The 18947-nt window shown below is 41.4% G+C and overlaps 1 protein-coding gene across 1 annotated transcript in view; it reads left to right on the top strand.

Moving 5' to 3' along the window:
- Window positions 1-18947, top strand: part of GRIN3A (glutamate ionotropic receptor NMDA type subunit 3A) — a 1167194-nt gene that overhangs the window by 274206 nt on the left and 874041 nt on the right. Inside the window, exon 2 of the mRNA XM_069630814.1 lies at window positions 1781-2385. Coding sequence (XP_069486915.1) covers window positions 1781-2385 — 605 coding nt within the window. The remainder of the gene's footprint in view (window positions 1-1780; window positions 2386-18947) is intronic.

Here is an 18947-nt window from a genome sequence, read left to right as displayed (position 1 = left end):
TCCCTTTTCCCCTTAAACTCCTCAACCTCCTCAATTTCTTCCACCTTCTCCTTATATCTGCAACTCCCTCCTTAGACTCCACAAACACCCATTTACTCTCTTCAAGCTCCTCCTTCAACAACTTCTCCCTCTCTAGCACCCTGTCCATACTTCACCTTCCCCTGGTCCTGCACTCTCCTCCTCTAGCGTATGTACTCCCTTCTCCTGCTGCTCTTTCATGCTTGAAAAGCTTCATGAGAAATCTTTATAGCATGAGGGTGAGAGAACCAAATAAAATACTAAAACAGAGGCCTAGAGACCTGGAACCCTCTATTTGGGTAAAAAATAGACTTAGGTGTGCATACGTGATTGGAAGTACTTGTGCTTGTAGATCCCTGGGGATGGGTGGGTCTCCAGTGTCCTCTGGACTACACCCTAAGGAATGACGATCCTCATATTGGAGTTCCCAGCTCCCCTTGCTGGAATAGGTGGTGCTTGGTAGTCCCTGGCCTAAATCAGCTGACCCGCTTTCTAAATGTAGGATGACGAAGCCTAGCATGCAGGCGCTGCCAGCTCTGCAGGATCACTGGCCCCCTAATTTGCCCCATTTGTTCTAAGGTGTCATGTATATTGGCAGTGTTATATTTTGGCTTCCCTTAAATTGGTTAAGTCCATTGGAGTGGTCTGGCCCTACAGGTACTATATTCTCTTTAGGGTGCAACCTAAATATGTCACCTTGGGTCTGGAGCCTGGCCAGGGAGGGTATGGATTGTGTTTCCTGTCTTATCTCCAGGGGTTTTATGGGTGTGGTAGTTCCTATGTGACTGGCCTCTTCGATGTCATACCCTGTAGCACAATGTTCCAGGTAATTTCCAGCATGCTTCTGCTGTGGTCACTGTCCTGAAGCTTACAGGTTTCTGCAGCTGCTAGGGCACCGACGCTGTCAGCACCCAGCGCCGGGCACGGAACTTTGTCACGATACCCATGCACATATTATGACCGATAGGCATGACAAGGTTCCATTGGCAGTGTTATCTTTACTGTATAGACTAGAGACACTTTGTTTTGTGTTTTGTAATTTGTATTTCACATTCCGCACATTCAGGAAACTGTTATATCACTTAGTATGCTTCTTCATTTCTGTATTGTGGGTAATCTCTTATTATTTTGGATGGTAATTTTTTTAGATTTAATTTTGGATTTTATCCTGTTTAAAAAAATACTTTTGATATATTTTGTATACAGATTTATGTTATATCCTATAAATGATTGGGAGGTTGGATACACGTAAAGGTTTCTTCTTCTTTTCTCTATATTCATCAATGCAGCTACCTAAATTTGGGAAAGGATGTTTATAAACCAACTGTTTGGGTTATCTCATCATATTTAAAAGTCCATTAATAGAGCGAGTAAGCATATGGTTTTCATCTCAGTGGTCCTACATTTGAAGCCATTGTTTAGTATCCAGGATTATTAGAATTAGTTAATGTGCTGTCAGCACTCTTCTCTGTGGTATTGGAATTTCAAATTGATGGGCGAGGCCAGAGGGGACTTATGGCATTTGTGGGATCACAGTCATATGTGTGCATTTGGAAGAGGATCAACATCTCTTGCCATATTTGACCTTTGTGCGCACACACACGCACACAAACACTCCCCCACATGCAATGCAATTAAAGTGTGATCACTGTTTTGCAAAACAAGGGATGTGTTAAAAGATAATCCAGTCATGCCTGGTGTGTATGTATGATCAATCTGTCTGTGTACAGTCTTACAACGGCTGTTTTTGTTTTTTGCACAGAACCCCCTTCACCTACAGCTCGCCATCGAGAGCTCGCTGAGCTCCCATGCTGACGTGACCTTCTCGATACTGGCGATGAACAACTGGAATAACTTCAGCCTGATTCTATGCCAAGAAGACTGGAACATCACAGACTTCCTGACCCTCACCCAGAACCATTCCAACTTCCACATGGGAGCCGTGATCAACATCACCAGCAACCACACCTCCAAGAACGAACTGCTGAGCTACCTGCTGTTCCACCTGGAGAGCATTAAAGACACATCCTCCACCATCGTCATGCTTGGCTGTGACATGGAAAACACCAGGCGCATCTTTGAGACGGCCACTGAGTTCGGGGTGATGTTGCCCGAGTTTCACTGGATTCTGGGTGATTCCCAAAATGTAGAGGAGCTAAGGACGGAAGGCTTGCCCTTAGGTCTCATTGCACATGGGAAAACCACAGAGACGCTTTTTGAGCACTTTGTACAGGATGCCATGGAGTTGGTGGCCCGCGCGGTGGCAGCGGCCACTCTCATTCAGCCGGAACTGGCCCTCATCCCAAGCACAATAAACTGCTTGGAGACAGAAGAAAGGAACCCCTCTTCAGGGCAGTACTTGGCAAGGTAGGAATGCATGGAATTCTTTGTCTTCTCTCACAACTTGGCGTTTTGTTCAAAATGTTACATATTTTCTTATAAATATATTAAATCCAATGACAAATTAAAGGAGTCCAGTTGACAGGTATATGCTCCACCTTATGCAAAAATAAGTTAAGATACCAGAAAATCATTCAGGCTATTAATATGAAGGACAGACTCATGACACCCAACACGAAGACACTGACAAATCTTTGAATGAACAAGATTCAGTTTCAAGCTTAAAAAAGTGACTTGAAATAAAGTGTGATGAAAAAACACATGGATAGCTTACTAGTGCTTTTTTTTCAACTGTGAACGATAACCAATTCAGCCCTTTATAAGCATGCTTAACGATAAAAATGATAAAACATCAAATGCACACATAAAGACATTTAGAAAGTCTTTGAAGTTTCTTCTTCTCTAATCAGAGAAACAATCGGGATTATCACAGGGGCCGTGTAGCAAGTGAAATAGGCTTCAGAAAAGAAGTGTATTTCCCTAGTGCCATTCTGTCATGACTATCAGACATCACATTTACAGATCATGATGAGAATAGAGCTAATAGGGTTCTTCTTTGTATAAAACAAAGCATGTCATCTGTGTTGAGCTACCACATCTACATTGCAGTTATGTAAATTGCTTGATTTGTGTTCTGTTTTGGAGTATTCTAAAATAAGTAACAAAAAAAGGGGAAACAGAAATGATCATACAAATCATGTCCTCATATCACTGGTAATGATAATGATCAAAATACAGCGCCCGAGAGGAACATTTCAAAAGTGGGACAAAAGTAGGACTGTCTAAGAACCAGGGTCAATTTTGTGTAAAAAACAACAACAGTCTTTATTAAATACAAAAAAACTCTAAAAACCTTTTCATGAAAAAGATTCACCATATAAAAACATACTATGTATGCTCAAGGAGTTAATAAAGTGGAGGTCGCTAAGGTGTATTTACAATGGACATCCTCCATCAAGTATACATCACCATCTTCATATCGATTCCACAGTAATATGGTATTCAAAATAACCTATTAGGCCAGGCTCAGACTATTGCATTAAAATCCACCCAAGGTGATGTGTGTAGCTTATTTTAACATCAACTGGAGTAGAAATGGTGGTGACACCTGCTTATGTCAGAAACTCAAGTCTAATGACTCAGCCCTCAGTGACGACATCACATCACTGGTTCTCTCTACATGTATACTGTTGACACCTTGTGGTTTGGACAATCTGTGAGGATACAACCATCTAATTCTGTTTCCCTTTTCCATGTTCATAGGCCTTCATCAGGAAAAAAAAACTGTTCACAACATTGAATGTGCCCCTTGCATTGAGACTTTTGAGTTATATTTTCATGTTTTCTTTGGTGAATATCTTGATTGATGACATCAATCCAACACATATCTAAAAACATAAGTTAAAGATACTATAAACATCCACAGCACATTAATATTAAACAAATCCCCAGATGGCATTATAAACCCAGTCCACAAAAATCCCTCACTCATTTAATTCATAAGCTTTTCTCGACAAAGTTGAGAATTCTTCATTCATCAAGGCTGATTAATATGCTGGTCTTTTTAAAGGGGCGCTTTCATTTTCTCCCTATGAATATGAGATGCAATTAATACCCCATTCCCATATAATTAATTTGGACCAAATGAATACTCTGCCATATTGCCAATGCATATACCTAATTTAATGGGCCCTAGTCACTCAGAACATAGGGAAAGCAGAGTTTGCCCCCAGTGTATACATGGGTAATCCACACATAAAATCTGTGTGATCCTCTTACATGTCTATGAGACAACACTGTGCCGAATACCATAACACTAAATTTAGAGGTTAAAACAACTAACTCCCTAATCGATCGTAGACATGATTGCAAATTGCGTGCACCATTAAAGTGGAATTGTCTATGTCCCTCTACCTCCAATGCACCTTGAAAAAGTGCTCCCATGCCGTTGAAATAAATAGGATCCTTGAATCTACTGTATCCAAAAACCGGTATTCAGAACGCCCATCTCACATTTCTAAACCGTGTCTCCCATGGACCAGCATCAGGTATTCCTACTCCTCACATCTCCGCCAGCACCATTCTTATGAATGTTTGTAGTACAACGCTTCCCGGCACCGATTTAAAGAACACTGCGCTGATGGCACATGCTGGAATGGAATTATCTCCTCAACTAGACCGCTACACTGCAGTTCCCATATTACGCACGGACCCATGTTTTGTCCGAGAATGGAAACCGAACTTTATCAAAAAATGTGAGCAAAAATTATTATTTTCAAGCCTCATTCTACAACTCCTCTTATGTCAATCTCAGCCCCTGAAATGTAACAGGTAATGAGAGCGATACCCAGTCATGATGATTATATACCAATGCCCATAGGGATTCACTGGGGGTATCTGGGAATTATCCTTACAAAGCAGACACAGACTGTAGGGACTAATGTAAACAAAAAACAGATTAAACAAGGCTATGAGTACTGAATATCACCCGGTGAGCATCTCATGATGTAACCCTTCCTAGGTTTCATTAAGCCAGTAATGATGAACTATCCAAAAAGAGGGGTATTCCATTCTATACACACATTTAGGCCCTGCTCCACTGTGTTCAGAGTCTTTATTCATCTTTGTTCGATTTTGCTCAAAGACACATCTGCAGTACCTTCCCTTGGGTCCTGATCTACAGCCTGTATAACAAACCAAAACATATCCTTTTATGTCTGTTGATGCCTCACAAAATTTTTCACTAAGGGTTTTTCATGTTTTCTGTTTTTAACAATGGATCTATGCTTGCAGATTATCTGCCTGACTTCCCGTTTAGTCTTCCCGACAAACAGACAATTACAGGGACACCTCATCCCATAGATTACATTTTTGGGTCTGCACTTGATAAATCCTCTCAGTTCCCATTCTCTTGCATTCAGGTCAACTTTCTTCAAAGTTCTAGTTAAAGAGCACAAAAAACATTTTCCACATTTAAAATGTCTGCTCAGTGGTGGCAAACCCATTGACGGGCAAATTGACCTAATTTCTATTTTCTTCACATGTTGAGTATGTACCAGTGACTGCCTTAGACTTCTTTTTAAAGGCAAAAAGAGTTTTGTTCAAAGAAAAACCTGGCACTCTTAAAATGTGCCAATTATTTTGTATCATACTCTTCAATTGGTTGCTCACAGAGCTGAATGTTGTAACACATACCAGTGTAACTTTCCTAGGTTGTTCCTGTTTCTGCAAACTATTTTTGACTTGTCTAATCACCTTGCGGGTACACACCCTCTCCGCTAGTCTTTTCTAAAGGATACCTGCATGTTTTTCGAAGTCATCCCTCAAAGTACAAATTCGTCTGATCCATATGAATTGTTCAACAAATAATTTGTCTTTGAAAGACCTAGGGTGAAAACTCTCATAGTGTCAAAGGCAGCTGTGGTCTGATGGCTTCCTGTACAGCGAGGTGATCGGTTGCTCATTCTGTTTAATGATCATTATATATTGATATGCAATTTCTGCACTATGCAATGACATTGTAAATTGCAAATGTTCATTCACACTGTTCAGCCCAGCCCTAAAAGACTCAAACTCTCTTTCACTATCCCTCCTAACCACAGGAATCTCATGAATACATCTCTACCATGTGACTTTATTTGAACTGAAAGGGCTTTCTTTACAGAAAATATATGATTTCTTGAATTCCGCCATATATAAATTAGCTACAACCGGATTAAACGTAGTCTCCATGCTTGAACCCTTGACTTGCTTGTATAGGCAGATCTTAAATGAGAACACATGTGTAAGTGCTTTCCTAGCACAATCCACTATGAATTGTGTGGGTGCAGTCCTCATCTCATTTGTACACTCGTTCAATAATTCTTCAATTAGCTTAAGACTCTCCTTTTGTGGTATGTTGATGTGCAATGCCTCAACATCAAGGGCCACCAAGATATCTTTTGTTTGCACACTCCATATATCACGAAGTAATATCATGGATGTGGCCTCCTTCACATATGATTGCATCTGGCTGACAAAAGGTTTTAAGACAACATCAACATATGTGGACAGAGGTTCCAGGAAAGACCCAATACCTGAAACAATGGGCTTCTCGGTTGGATCCACGAAATCTGTATGCATTTCAGGAAGTAGAAAAACTAAAGGAGTTCTCGGATTTATTTGGCAGAGAAAATCTTTCTCATCATCACAAACTAAATGGAGGTGCAATTGGTTAATGGGTGTGAACTCAAATGTAATGCATGATTATGTGTCATAATATTTAGAAACCTTTTTATGGACACAATGTTGAAAGAAAAATAAAATCTAAAGGGGAACATTCTGTCCATACTGACGAACCCAGGGAAGCAAGGGAATTTTTAGCCCTCTGGTTGATGGATGAGAAAGTAGACATTTGTTGTAGCATAGTTTAGCATTTCCACAAACTCAACATAGTCAAGTTTGTAAAGTCAGCGTGTTGGCAAACATTTCAGAGCTCTCAATTCATCACAGATCAAGCAGGGACAGTTCAGGTGTAATACATTACCCTCTTATATGTGTAGTTTATTGTCTCAACACTTGGGACTTGAGAAGCAACTAATCTCTAACATATGACATGCGAGAACCTGAGAGTGTTGCAATCTACAAATGCTCACCTGAAAGTGAATGATTTGATAGAGTTGCACACTACCACAAAAAGAAGCATACCTATCTGGGTGGTCTGTGTCAATAGCAGGGCATGCATGATTGATGTACGTCCACTGCACACCCCTAATGCCTGTATTCAGACTTGTCACAAATTAAAGAGAAAGCCGACCTGTGGCTAGATTTGCCCGAACCCTGCGTTGCTATAAACATAATTTGCCTTGTATAGGACAAGACTAGCCTTGACACATCTTCATGCATCCCTATGGCCAAAAGCCAAAACAAATCTGGTGCTCCGGAGACTATGCCACAGTGGGACATATAATGGTTTACACAAGCCCAATTGTCACATAGAGAAGCCACAAAAAATGGCTGACTGAGAGCACAGTTTAAGAATAATTAATTGCTCTCTATTCCATTGATGTAGTTTGCTTTCCTGTGCAATTCCACACAACGCTTTAGCCAGTGCACGCTTTAAACAACGGTGTTCTCGATTAATTTCTCATGACAAATATTAGGAAAGAAACATGTTGTAAAGTTGTATGGTGACTGCACAAAAACAGAGTGCAGTATACACTCGTTTTATTAACAACCAATGTGTGCTAAACTACTTGTGCATTGTGTCGCTTTAGCAGACAAACAATTATTCTCTGGTAACAAGCATGGTACAAAGAGGCTATACACACTTTTTACTCTAAACTTGTTTTGTTTCTTTTTGTAGAAGCTCTGTTGCAGTGCTAATGTTTCAACGTGAAAGTGCTCCCATATGTAAGAGATAGATATTCTGTATAGAGGGAAGGGGAGATGCAAGAGGGGTTAAAGTGTCATTGGCCATCATTACCAGTCTGCCGGTACCGGCAGATTCATCTTACTGTTTCTGCTGCCTCATATCCCGGTAACACCAGGATATTATGGGTGGCAGAGGAAAGGTAAGTTCCCATTCCTGTGCAGTCCCATAGGACTCCACGGGAATGGGAACCCGGAAGCACCAGCACCGTCATGAATGGAAAAATCTGCGGGTAGGGGCAGAACTACCAGCCGGTCAGGCTGAACGTTTAAGAACTAGGCATACATACAGAATGATGGTTCTTCCTCATCTGTCAGGCTCACATACATCCAAAGTAGTTGAAATTAAACACGTTGATCAGCAAGCTACACGCATAGGTCCTAGGTTTCCCGATGCCTAACATTTTTCAGAGTGGGTGATAGCCACACGTCTCTAACAGTTATCTATCGAAAACAGATGAATATAAAATGCACAGATGATAGGACGGAAATTGGGACCACAACCATATGAACCTTGTTTTTAAATTGCAGAAAATGCTGCTACATGTAATATACCCAGACCAAAGGTATTGTATACTATCTTCATATGGAATATTCAAATAGTCTTGAAAGTCTTTTTGTGCTACATGCATTTTTTTTTCTAGCCCATATCTGGCACAATTATCCAGTACAGAAACTATTAATCAAAGACATCCTTCGCCAACTTTCGATGAGGGTACAATTATTGCTGAATCTTCCCAAATAGAATTAACTCCCAACTTGCATGCTGCATCCCTAACACTGCACATCCATCCCAAGTATTTAGCTCCTGGGAAATGTAAGAGCTTTGCAGAGAGCCTCACGATACATGACTAGCTCAGCTGAGTTCCAGATTTTTATCCGTTAGAGCAGGGGGTCTCAAGGACGCTTTGGGTGTTATATTAATCATGCAAAGACGGTAGTCTTCGACAACTGATTTTCTTTAGACTGACAAGCTACATTTGATGCCTCTGCACGTCAGAACCATACAAGACTGCTCCTTTGGTCTATGCCCAATAAAACGCTCGCCTGTCCCCCAAAGAACTTTGCAAACAAGGTGGAACTCTCTCCTTACCTGGGCAGGTGCAAGTTACTTTTTTCGAGATGCAGATGGAATTTATCGCACCCCCAAATGATAAACCCCCTTTCAGCGGGATTACTCTGGCTAAATAAATTCAATTTGAGAGTGACCGTCTATTGACTCACCATATACTTAGTTGTTTTGACATGTATTATTTAATCTTTCATAACACACGCCTTGTTAGACATATGGCGCAGTTTGTGCAATCCAGGAAATGCTTTGGAAATGAGGGACGCATTAATTGTATCATCCACAATCACGTTGGTGTCATTTAAAGTGGGTTTGGAAGTCTCCAGTGGTAGCAGATTCACAGCTGCAGTGTTTCTGAATCACAAAAACAAGAGGGGAATAAGGATCCATACTCGTCTGGCTCCTCCAGACAGATCAAAGGTTCTAGTTTGTTTTCATCAATTACCATGTCACACTGTCAAGGTTATGACTATACAAATGACTGATTAAAGTCCTTAACATTTCACTATGTACTGTACTGTAGGGTGTTTGCAGCTGCACACATGCTAAGAGGAAGTTCTGGGCTTTCAGAAAAATTGTATTCTGTATTAGTACAATCAACCTAAAAAAAAAATATTTTGTATCAACTCAACATGTAACCAGTTAGTTATACTATTTAGAAGCACCTGACCACATAGATTTTCTTGCACATCCAAAAGTGCAACTGAGAGATAATCTTTAGTTCCACCCTTGTAGCCCTTCCTAAAAATACAAATGATTGTGACTTCATTACATGAAACTGAATCTGAGAAAGTTGCACTGATATAATTGCACCACATCAGAAAGGATTGAGCGTTGGATTCTAAAATGGCGCCAAATCTTCCCCGGCAGCATTGCCCCTGGTTGGGTCATAGTAGATGCGCCTAGTCTCCAAACTCAGCATGTTGAATCAGCTACATCATTAAAGAACAAAGTGGCTCATTAGACCAACTCTTATTTGGACGCACCTGCAATAAATCTGCTATTATTATAATAATAATAATTATTATTATTGTATTTATTGAGCACAGACCTGGTTTTGATAAGCAACAGAGCACTTTACAGAGGTATACAATAATACAGATACATAACGGAGCGATTTTCAAAGGTATCAACAGAACAGATATGCAGTGAGGGGTGGGATACATAGGGGAACGGGGACGGGAACAGCTGTACCGGGTGACAGGGAGTAGAGGGGGGTGGCATCTAGCGAATCAGGTGGTGCAAGGGGGCGATTATTAAGATGGTGATAAAGACACCTTGGGTGGGGAAAACAATGAAACCATTCAAGGGAGATCGAATTGTTGTGTCATTCGATAATCGGCATATAACTTGCCATATTCTGAACTCTTATTTTAGGGGGGGAAGGTCAGAGGACCTCGTTGACACTTCTACCCTCTGGAGGCATATCTACCCCAGGGTCTTCCTCCTGGCAGTTGGTGTATCCTGGCACCAATGACAAGATATCAAGAATTGGGAACACATACATCTCTCACGGCCGGGAACCTCTAATCGGAAGCGGTAACATTGTCAAAAACCTTGCCTACTGTAGCATTGGCACAAGGTCCATCGGACCCTTCATTATTCATATTGATTGCCTAGATTCCTTGTAGGAGATAGACTGACTAGTGCCCAAATAGAGAACCATGGTCAGAGAGACAGCAGTGACACCCAAAGATGGGTTTTCGGAAGTGGCGTCTTCTCCAAGCCTTGCAACCCCAAATCTTGCAACTCCATTTGGGCAAGAGATAATTCTGGCAGATGAGGCCACAGAAGATAATGTGGCATTGCTGTTAATATTGAATAAAGCAGGGACAAGGAGCACATTTGAACGCCAAGGTATGAGTCTTACTGAATCAGTTTGAGATGATTTGGCTACAAGGGACATGCCCAACTGGAGCTCTTTCTATTGATGGATATCAGTCATTTCAGATTCCAGTGCAAAGGCGTGGGGTAGATCATTTGGGGGCATGACTATTTTCATTGAATCCGTCTATGACTGTCATTTGATGGAGTTAGATCAGTCAATCTCCTTTTTGCAAGCAGTTAAATTTACTGTAGCGCCTTTGACCGAAATTACCATAGTGCATTTTTACAATACTCTTCAGAAATTGAATGAAGCACATTTGTTTAATATATTTAAAACAAGGTTTCTAAGATATTTTTTGTAACATCAACCTAGGAGAATGCATAGTGATTTCAGCAGGTGGTTCTAACGCTGTATTTGAGAATGGCTTGCCCTCTGATCTCCTGGTTAATACAGAAAACATGCTGCAAGGTCTGCAACAGCCCAACACGATGGATCCAAGAACATGCTCTGTTGGGCTAAAAATGTTGTCATGGTTACATGAATGGGGTCTAAGATCTTTAAATGGTCTCACCCAAGGCAATAGACTGCGGAGACCCACATTCAGGAGCACTCAGGGAAGTACAACGATAGACTATTGTTTTCCGATTAGACATTGGAAAAAGTTGGTCAATTTTCATATAGCTGAAGATGTACTAATTGACCATCATCCCTTGGCATAAGACTTTGGTTGTAACATGCAAAGAGCTAATCATACTATTCCCCACCTCGGTTTGAATGTAGCAAACAGTACCAAATGCACAGTAAGGTGGCAAGTAAACAATAAAGATGTGATCCTCCAGAATTTTAGTATTAACCAGCTACCTTATTATTAACCATCTACCAACAATTAATCTTATTCTGGAGGAGCCATATGAACCATCTATAATCATAGTTCAATTTAAATCCCTGTGCCGTAGTATGTCTACTGAATTTCAGAGAGAGGTTACTAAGGATGCAAAACTACGACATGAAATTGGTTTAATAATGAATGTAAGGTGGCAAGAAGGTCCCTAATCTCATTATTGAAAACACTGGACGTTTGAAAAAAACCTGATCTGTGCAGCTAGAGCCAACTATAAGAGTGTAGTTAACACTTGGAGAAGTGACTCTCAAAGATCTGGGAAGATCTGGTTCAGGCAGCCAACAATAACAACAACAAGATATTCTGTGAACTGGTATCTCTGGGCCCATGTATAAAAGGGATTGTCCTGGGCTGGATACATATGTTTTGGATTGTACGTGGGTGTCTCCGTTGCAACATTATATAAACCGGACCTGGTCCAGAGTGCATGGGAGCGGCTCCCTCAGTTGGAGAGTCAAAGTGTTTCTTTATACAACCATGCTACATTAGAAGCTCAAATAGTCACATTCTCATGCAAGAAATATAGGAGGTGATAATGAATCAAACGCTTAATCGCTTTCCGGGCCCAGATGGCATTCCTGACGATTTGTTCAGGGAAGGGATTGTACTGTGGTCATCAATCCTTACAATATGTTTAATGCCACTTGCATCATGAAACAATTCCTTACTTCATGGAAAAGTACAGCCTATCTTTAAGAAAGGCCCATTAGACGTTCTGGTTCCTATAGGCCGATTTCACTTCTAGACTCTTTATTTAAAATCTTTGGTAGAGCACTTTTTGGGTCAAAATTGAATATTGTGGTGTCTCTAATCATATTCCCTTGGACATACAATTGGGGTTTATGTGGGAGTGGGTGCCAGTGAACGCATTTTAACGTGTATCTAATTGTGATTCATTCCTTGTATCTAAGTTGGGAACTGGTATACTTGGCTTTTATGGACTTGAGCACTACTTTTGACAAGGTAAACAAGTATAAACTATGGTCTTTGCTCAGGTCCCAGGGATTTTCCCACAGAAATATTCAATGTATTGGCCATGTTACATGAGGACACACAAGCCTGTGTGCATAGTGGCAGCAATGGACACTGTATAAACTACTTTCAAGTGAAAGCAGGTCTACATCAAGGATGTGTAATGGCCCCACGATTCTTCACATTATACATTAATGACTTACAAAATGCCCTGGTAAAGGCCATCCCAGACATCCCAAATTTGGGAGCGAGACCACTGCTTGTTCCTGCATACGCTGATGAAACAGTTCTGATTGCCCATACACCATGAGCCCTACAGCGCCTTAACAGAGTGTACACAGAATTCATGACAACCCAAGATCTTAAAGTCAATGCCAGCAAGTCTGCAGTGATGGCATGCCATATAAAGAGAACCAACCCCACGGAGCCAATTTTGCATTGGTTTAGTATTTGGGCTAACACCAAAGTGGTCTGGACTCAATCGTTTTGATCCTTATTGCACACATTATAGACAATACGGGTGCATATGGAATTCCCTGGTATTGACATATTAAGACATCCATGCTAAAATTAAATGCAGGGTCTTACTTGACCTATCCAGCACAGCTGGATCACTCTGTTATATCTCACCTAAGAAATCAGCTGTGGTTGGCAAGTAAGGACGCCCTGGAGTCATGCGAAATACAAAAGGGCACTAATCAAAGACTTGTCATCATTGCACTAGAGCTCTGATGCCCATGTTAAGAGAGAGACAATTCATGCAATGTTGCCCAGCACTGATGTATTTGCTGTGGACAGATACACTAAACATTAGTTGGTGCCCATTGCAGTTTTTAAAGCAACCTCTAGCTAGAAGAACTTCCTTGCTGAGCCATTAACTCTTTTGTGGCGCTATAATGTTTCTGGGTCCCATTGATGGAAGACAAGGGTGTAATCGTATATTATTGGGATGGGTGTGCACAGTATTGTACTTCTTCCATGGTTGCTATGACTGAACAATGAAATGATTATTTCATTATAACTACATGAATGTGGTGATTTCTGCAAACAATGGGCCTCATTATAGGGTTGGTGGTAGACATGCTGGTAAATACCGGCACAGCTGCCACCGGAGGCAGTTCAGATTTTTACCGGCACCCGGCAATGGGCAATTAACACGGCATTCCGGCCTACTGGACCCAGTAATTGCCCATTGCCGGGTGCCGATATTTATCACTCCCATTCCCATTGAGCCCCACAGGGCTCAATGGGAATGGGGAGGCCGGGGATGGGGCCGTTGGGGAGGCCGGTAGCGCTGGTACCGTTAGTAACGGTGCCGGCACTACTGTAAGCGATATTCAATCAACACTACAGCTAAGTCAATACCTAGTCTGGGATGCTGAGGAAAACCCTTATTGATGTATTTTTATATCCAGTTCAGTACTCTGGATGACAACCCTTGTATAACACCCCCTCTTAGAATCCCCTGACCCCACTGAGCCAAGAAATAGGTTTGTTTTGCAAATTAAAGGGTTTATTTGAAAATTTAAACAATATATTTATCACACTTTTATAATAAATTAATATCTGATAGTACACTTAGACATATGATTGATGTTGATCAACAATGGGTAATCAGGCACTAGCACACTATTTACAATCAATGAGGAGTTAGTATAGGATGGATAAAGTAGCAAAAATACTTTTATGGTTTCAAGGGAAAAGCAATGAGGAATAAAATGCAGTACAGAAATACTTGATATGATTTTAGCAAAAGATAAAATAATCACTTTTTCTCTGGCAATTCACCCCTCTCCCCTATGCAATGTAAGAAATGGAAGGAGATGGAATGAGGAGCACACAGTTCTCAGGAATGCAATCAAATACAATACGAAATTCAGTTCCCCCCCAGCAAGCTTAGATGAAACAGGTAGGAGTTTGAAACACAGGCCGAAAATGCTTTTAAATGTGATGGCAATGGATGGGAAAATGTGCCAACTGATTTTAATTCCCTCTAGAGATTCAGGGTGAGTGGGAGATGCGTGTTGGTATTAGTTCAGGCTCACTTTAGCAATGCTCTATGAGTTATTAACAAGTTGCAAACGGATTTTAACAAAAGAAAGAATGGAGCTGCTATTTTGACAAGTGGAGAAATTGAGCCAAAATCGCAAATCGCGGTAAATTTCGTGAGTGCGTGAATCGCGATTGCGGTAAAAGAATAAGGAATAGGAAGTCGGTTCCAGGCTTTTTTGAAAGCTTAGATTATAAGCTTTCAGATGAAAGTTAAATATCGTTCCTAGCCCAAACGGTTCCAGAGATACGGACGATTAAATAAAGGTAGTTTTTCGGATTTAAAGTAAACTCAAAATGACAGATGACAGCTTGCAGCTGCAGAATTGACAGGTGACAGTTGTGCAGCTTTAAAAATGACAGATGACACTATTTCTAGGAGGCAGTTCTACTTAGGTTAAAATAGTTTGGATTAGATTATTTTAACTAAAGGATTGGTTCTGCACAGTTCTGCTAGGTACTCACAATATAAATTTGAACTAGGCCTCGTCACGGATCTGGTCAACACGTCCGGCTGCGGTTCTGTCTGCTCGGCGGGTCAATCAGGCACCGGTTCTGCTCACAGCGATCTGGGTCAGCTCTGCTCTGCTGGTCTCGCCTCTCTGGATTCTGGATGTAACACTGCTTCTGGGTACTGCTACAGGTTCTTGCAAAAATTCTCTGCAAAACTTCAAACAGCTCGCCCGGCTGTTGAGTAGTTTGGTTAGTTTTGAGGCCTGCTGAAGAGATTCAGCTGGTGGATTCAGGCCTCTCTGCTACAAATTCTGGAGTTGATTTCTGCTACAGGTTCTGGAGATTGATGGATTTGAAGTCTGGATCTCTGGATGTTCGGTCATCTCTGGATCGTCGGTCAGCATGCTCCGCAGCAAATGAAATTGAATGTCTCTACCTGTCCCAGCAGTCTTTTATGTGTTTTGAAAATGGGTGTGTGCCTGGGCCTAGCTAAGCCTGCCCCTCTCTACTTGTCATTGGCCCAATTCTCCCCGCTCCCATGATTGGGGGAACTGAGTTGTGAGTCAGAGTGATGAGGTAGATTGTATGGCCAGAGGGCCCTCCCCTGTCATCTTTACACACAAATCTATATTTGATCCAAATACATATTTCCCAAATACACAGTTGTTTTTACATCACCTACACACATCATATATCACATGAGGTAGGCACTGTTCCAACTCTGGCGTTTCTAGGAGCTTGGGTAAAGAAATGGCAACTTATTTTCGATTTAAGTGGGTTATGCAACATTGGTTTTTCATTAAAAATTATACACATATACACGGCCTGTCCATACATACTCCAGTAAATTCCCATGTCTCTAGCTTAAACACAGAGCCTGTAGTATCAATAAATAGCAGGGTTTTGCCCCAGAACATCACACACATTGGAGTCTGGGCTTGAATTGTGGGCAAAGTTTTCATTTTAAGTATCCCCAAATTTCACATTTCTGTCATCTGGTTACCAAGAGTTATCAGTGTTTCTGTAAAATATATATTTGCTTTCAATTCAAAGTACTTCAGTGTTTGAGTCCGCCCCCAAAGTTTGGGGATGACAGTGATCACATGTCTCTCCTGGCTGGCAGATCTTTGTTGATAGGAAACAGTCAAAATCACCACATCCTATTCAAGGGAAAAGGTCTTTTGTGTGGGCTCCAGCAAGCTGAGTTCAACAGACCAGGGGGCCACTTTGCATTTGGTTAGCATGACCATTTGATATCCTGGGCTTTCTGAGGTGAGAAGGTTTCCCAGCCTTTTGGCCTGTTAATCAAATCAGATTGTCTCTGGGAACAGCGGGTGGTTAGATTTTCAATTAACTAACAATCTTTGAAGTCCCTGTTGTCACAGAAGGCTGATTAGCTTCTGAAGTAGCAGTTCTCCTGTCAGAGTTTAGACCGCTAGCGCCGCCTTGAGTCCAAAGCGGGTACTGCATGCATTTTTTTTTGGATCAGTCTTGAATTAATGCATTTAAAACAAGAGATTTTACATGGAAGTATATTATCCAGGTTCAGCACATGGCACTGGTGTGGTTCTGCAGTAAAATAATTTTGTGCCCATAATTTAGCCATATTTGACCTGAAGAAAATGAATTCCCAATAGTTATGGGTTGCTTTTGGCAATCAGCATTGCCCCTTTTGCAATGGTTTCAGGCTACTGTGTGTAGCCCAATGGTGGTTTTAGGCAGTGCCCTTCTGTGCCCACAACATAGGCAAAAATGGGTGGAAGCCTATTCTTCATGCATTTCCCTGTGCATTTTTTGGGAAGTTCTGGCCTTCATGATGTTTTCAATGCCAGTAAGGCACAGTTTTTGTGGTAGGGCTCGGATGCATGGGTAAAAACATCCCACACTACCGGGTAGGTCTGCTCACGGGCGCCGTTCCGCCCGGCAGGTTGTATGTGCCGGGCTGACAGGGAACCGCGGGCAGACCTCGTAGTTTGCCAGTCCGGTAACTACGGTACCGGCAAGCTTACCGGTGCCGTAGTTACCGGACCGGCAAACGTGTAATGAGGCCCAATGTATAGATCTCCTGAACATACTCATATGTTCTTGATGTCTTTTATACATACTGAATCTGAAGCCAGTCTGTCAAGGCCGGAGGCTTTAAGTGGGCCTTGTGTATAACGGGCTGGCTTCACCTTTACTTAAGAAATATTCAAAGATTTCATTACATTAAGATCAAAATAGCTAGAATGCCAATATTTAAAAATGTACTAATTGTGAATCGAAGCGTGCATTATGATTAATCAATCTCACCTTCAAGAATACCACAAGAGTAAAACAAAGTATGGTGACGGTGCGCGGTACAAATACCTTTAACAGTTATACCAAGTATTAAAAACATGTACTCTACTTTAGCATGGTAGCAAGGTTTTGGCCGTGTGCATTGGCATTCATTGGTCGAGAGCCAGTGTCATTTCAACATAGCAACAGGGACTGGCAGGATAGCAAGCTGACCGCACTATAATTTAATATGTTCCATAAAAGAGGAGGACGACCTAACATCTTAAAGAGAATAGTACATTTTCACACCCCTGCAAACTGAACACATTCAGGGACTGTTCACTTGCGACCCTTATTTCTTACCCTGAGCATTCGACCTTGTTAATGTTATGAAAATATGTATGTTTTATTTTTCCAAAATGTATTTACAAATTGTCTGTTTTGTCCTTCCATGCGTATTCTTTCTCAACTATTGTGGTGCTGTTTAATTCCTTAGATTCATTAATTTGAACATGTTTAATTGTCTTGAGAAGACCTTGTTGGACCTCCAGAGGCCATTGGCATGAAATTAGTGTCTGCTAACTTTGGCTTAGTTTGATTAGTCTCATACAACAAACACTAAATAATTCAAACAGCATGACTATACATTCACACGAATATACTCGTTTTGATCAGATTCCTTTCGTATGAATTGCCCCTTTTTCGTACTATTGTTATAGAAGGTAATTGAAATACATGTGTGTATAGTGCAAACAATGGTCATTGCTAAAAACTGACTAAGCACTGAACTTAGTGGAGAGCATAACTTTGAATTTTCGGATGATCCTACATGAGCCCTCCTGTTTGAAGTGCACTTGACAATAAGGAGCATGTTCAGTCTTTCCTTTGCACATGTCCACCCTTGATATAGTGCTGTGAATATAATGTGACAGGGCCTTTAAGTCGCATTACATTTTGTAAGCTGTCCACACACATGCCTGGCCCCACTTAGCCGCGTATTATCGATGTGTAGGATGATCCGAGCCGCGAGGCACGACTAGCCAGGCCTTCTCTTGGTAATGGAGATCTGTCTGAAGTCTCTGCGTGCCACAGGTTCGATGAGCAGCTTCCTCCATGCCCCCTTTTACAAGCTGTCTCTGGAGCTGCCCTTTACATTGCTCTACAGCTTCGATACATTTTGAACAGGCATCCATCATTTCCTTAATACTCAATTCTGAACCAACACTCCCCGGGTCAGTGCTTTCTTAGATGCATTAATCAATTGGAATCTGCATTGACTATAGAAGTACTGTCCTAGCCATCGAATATGTACAGAACTCTGATGCCACCGCTTCATGAAATACATTTGCAGGCTCTTTGGTATGGTATTAGATCTCTATAGGAGTAGAACACTGTTCTGTTCAAGTGACTTTTAGCCACGAGAAAGGCCTTCCACGTGGTATCTACTCTCCACGGAGCATCTTGTTACCATGTGTTCCATGTGTGTCACAGCAGGAAGTGTTTTTGTGAATAGTTTGAGGATACCAAATGTAAAGGGCATGGGATGTGCTGGGGCGTCTGCTCAATGCCTAGCTTCATAATGTGACTTT

Source organism: Ambystoma mexicanum, chromosome 6q (assembly GCF_040938575.1).
Source record: "Ambystoma mexicanum isolate Mex_15411 chromosome 6q, UKY_AmexF1_1, whole genome shotgun sequence".
In the NCBI taxonomy this organism is placed as follows: domain Eukaryota; kingdom Metazoa; phylum Chordata; class Amphibia; order Caudata; family Ambystomatidae; genus Ambystoma; species Ambystoma mexicanum.
The sequence above is the reverse complement of the archived record's forward strand: the minus strand, read 5'-3'. Positions and strand labels throughout refer to the sequence as shown.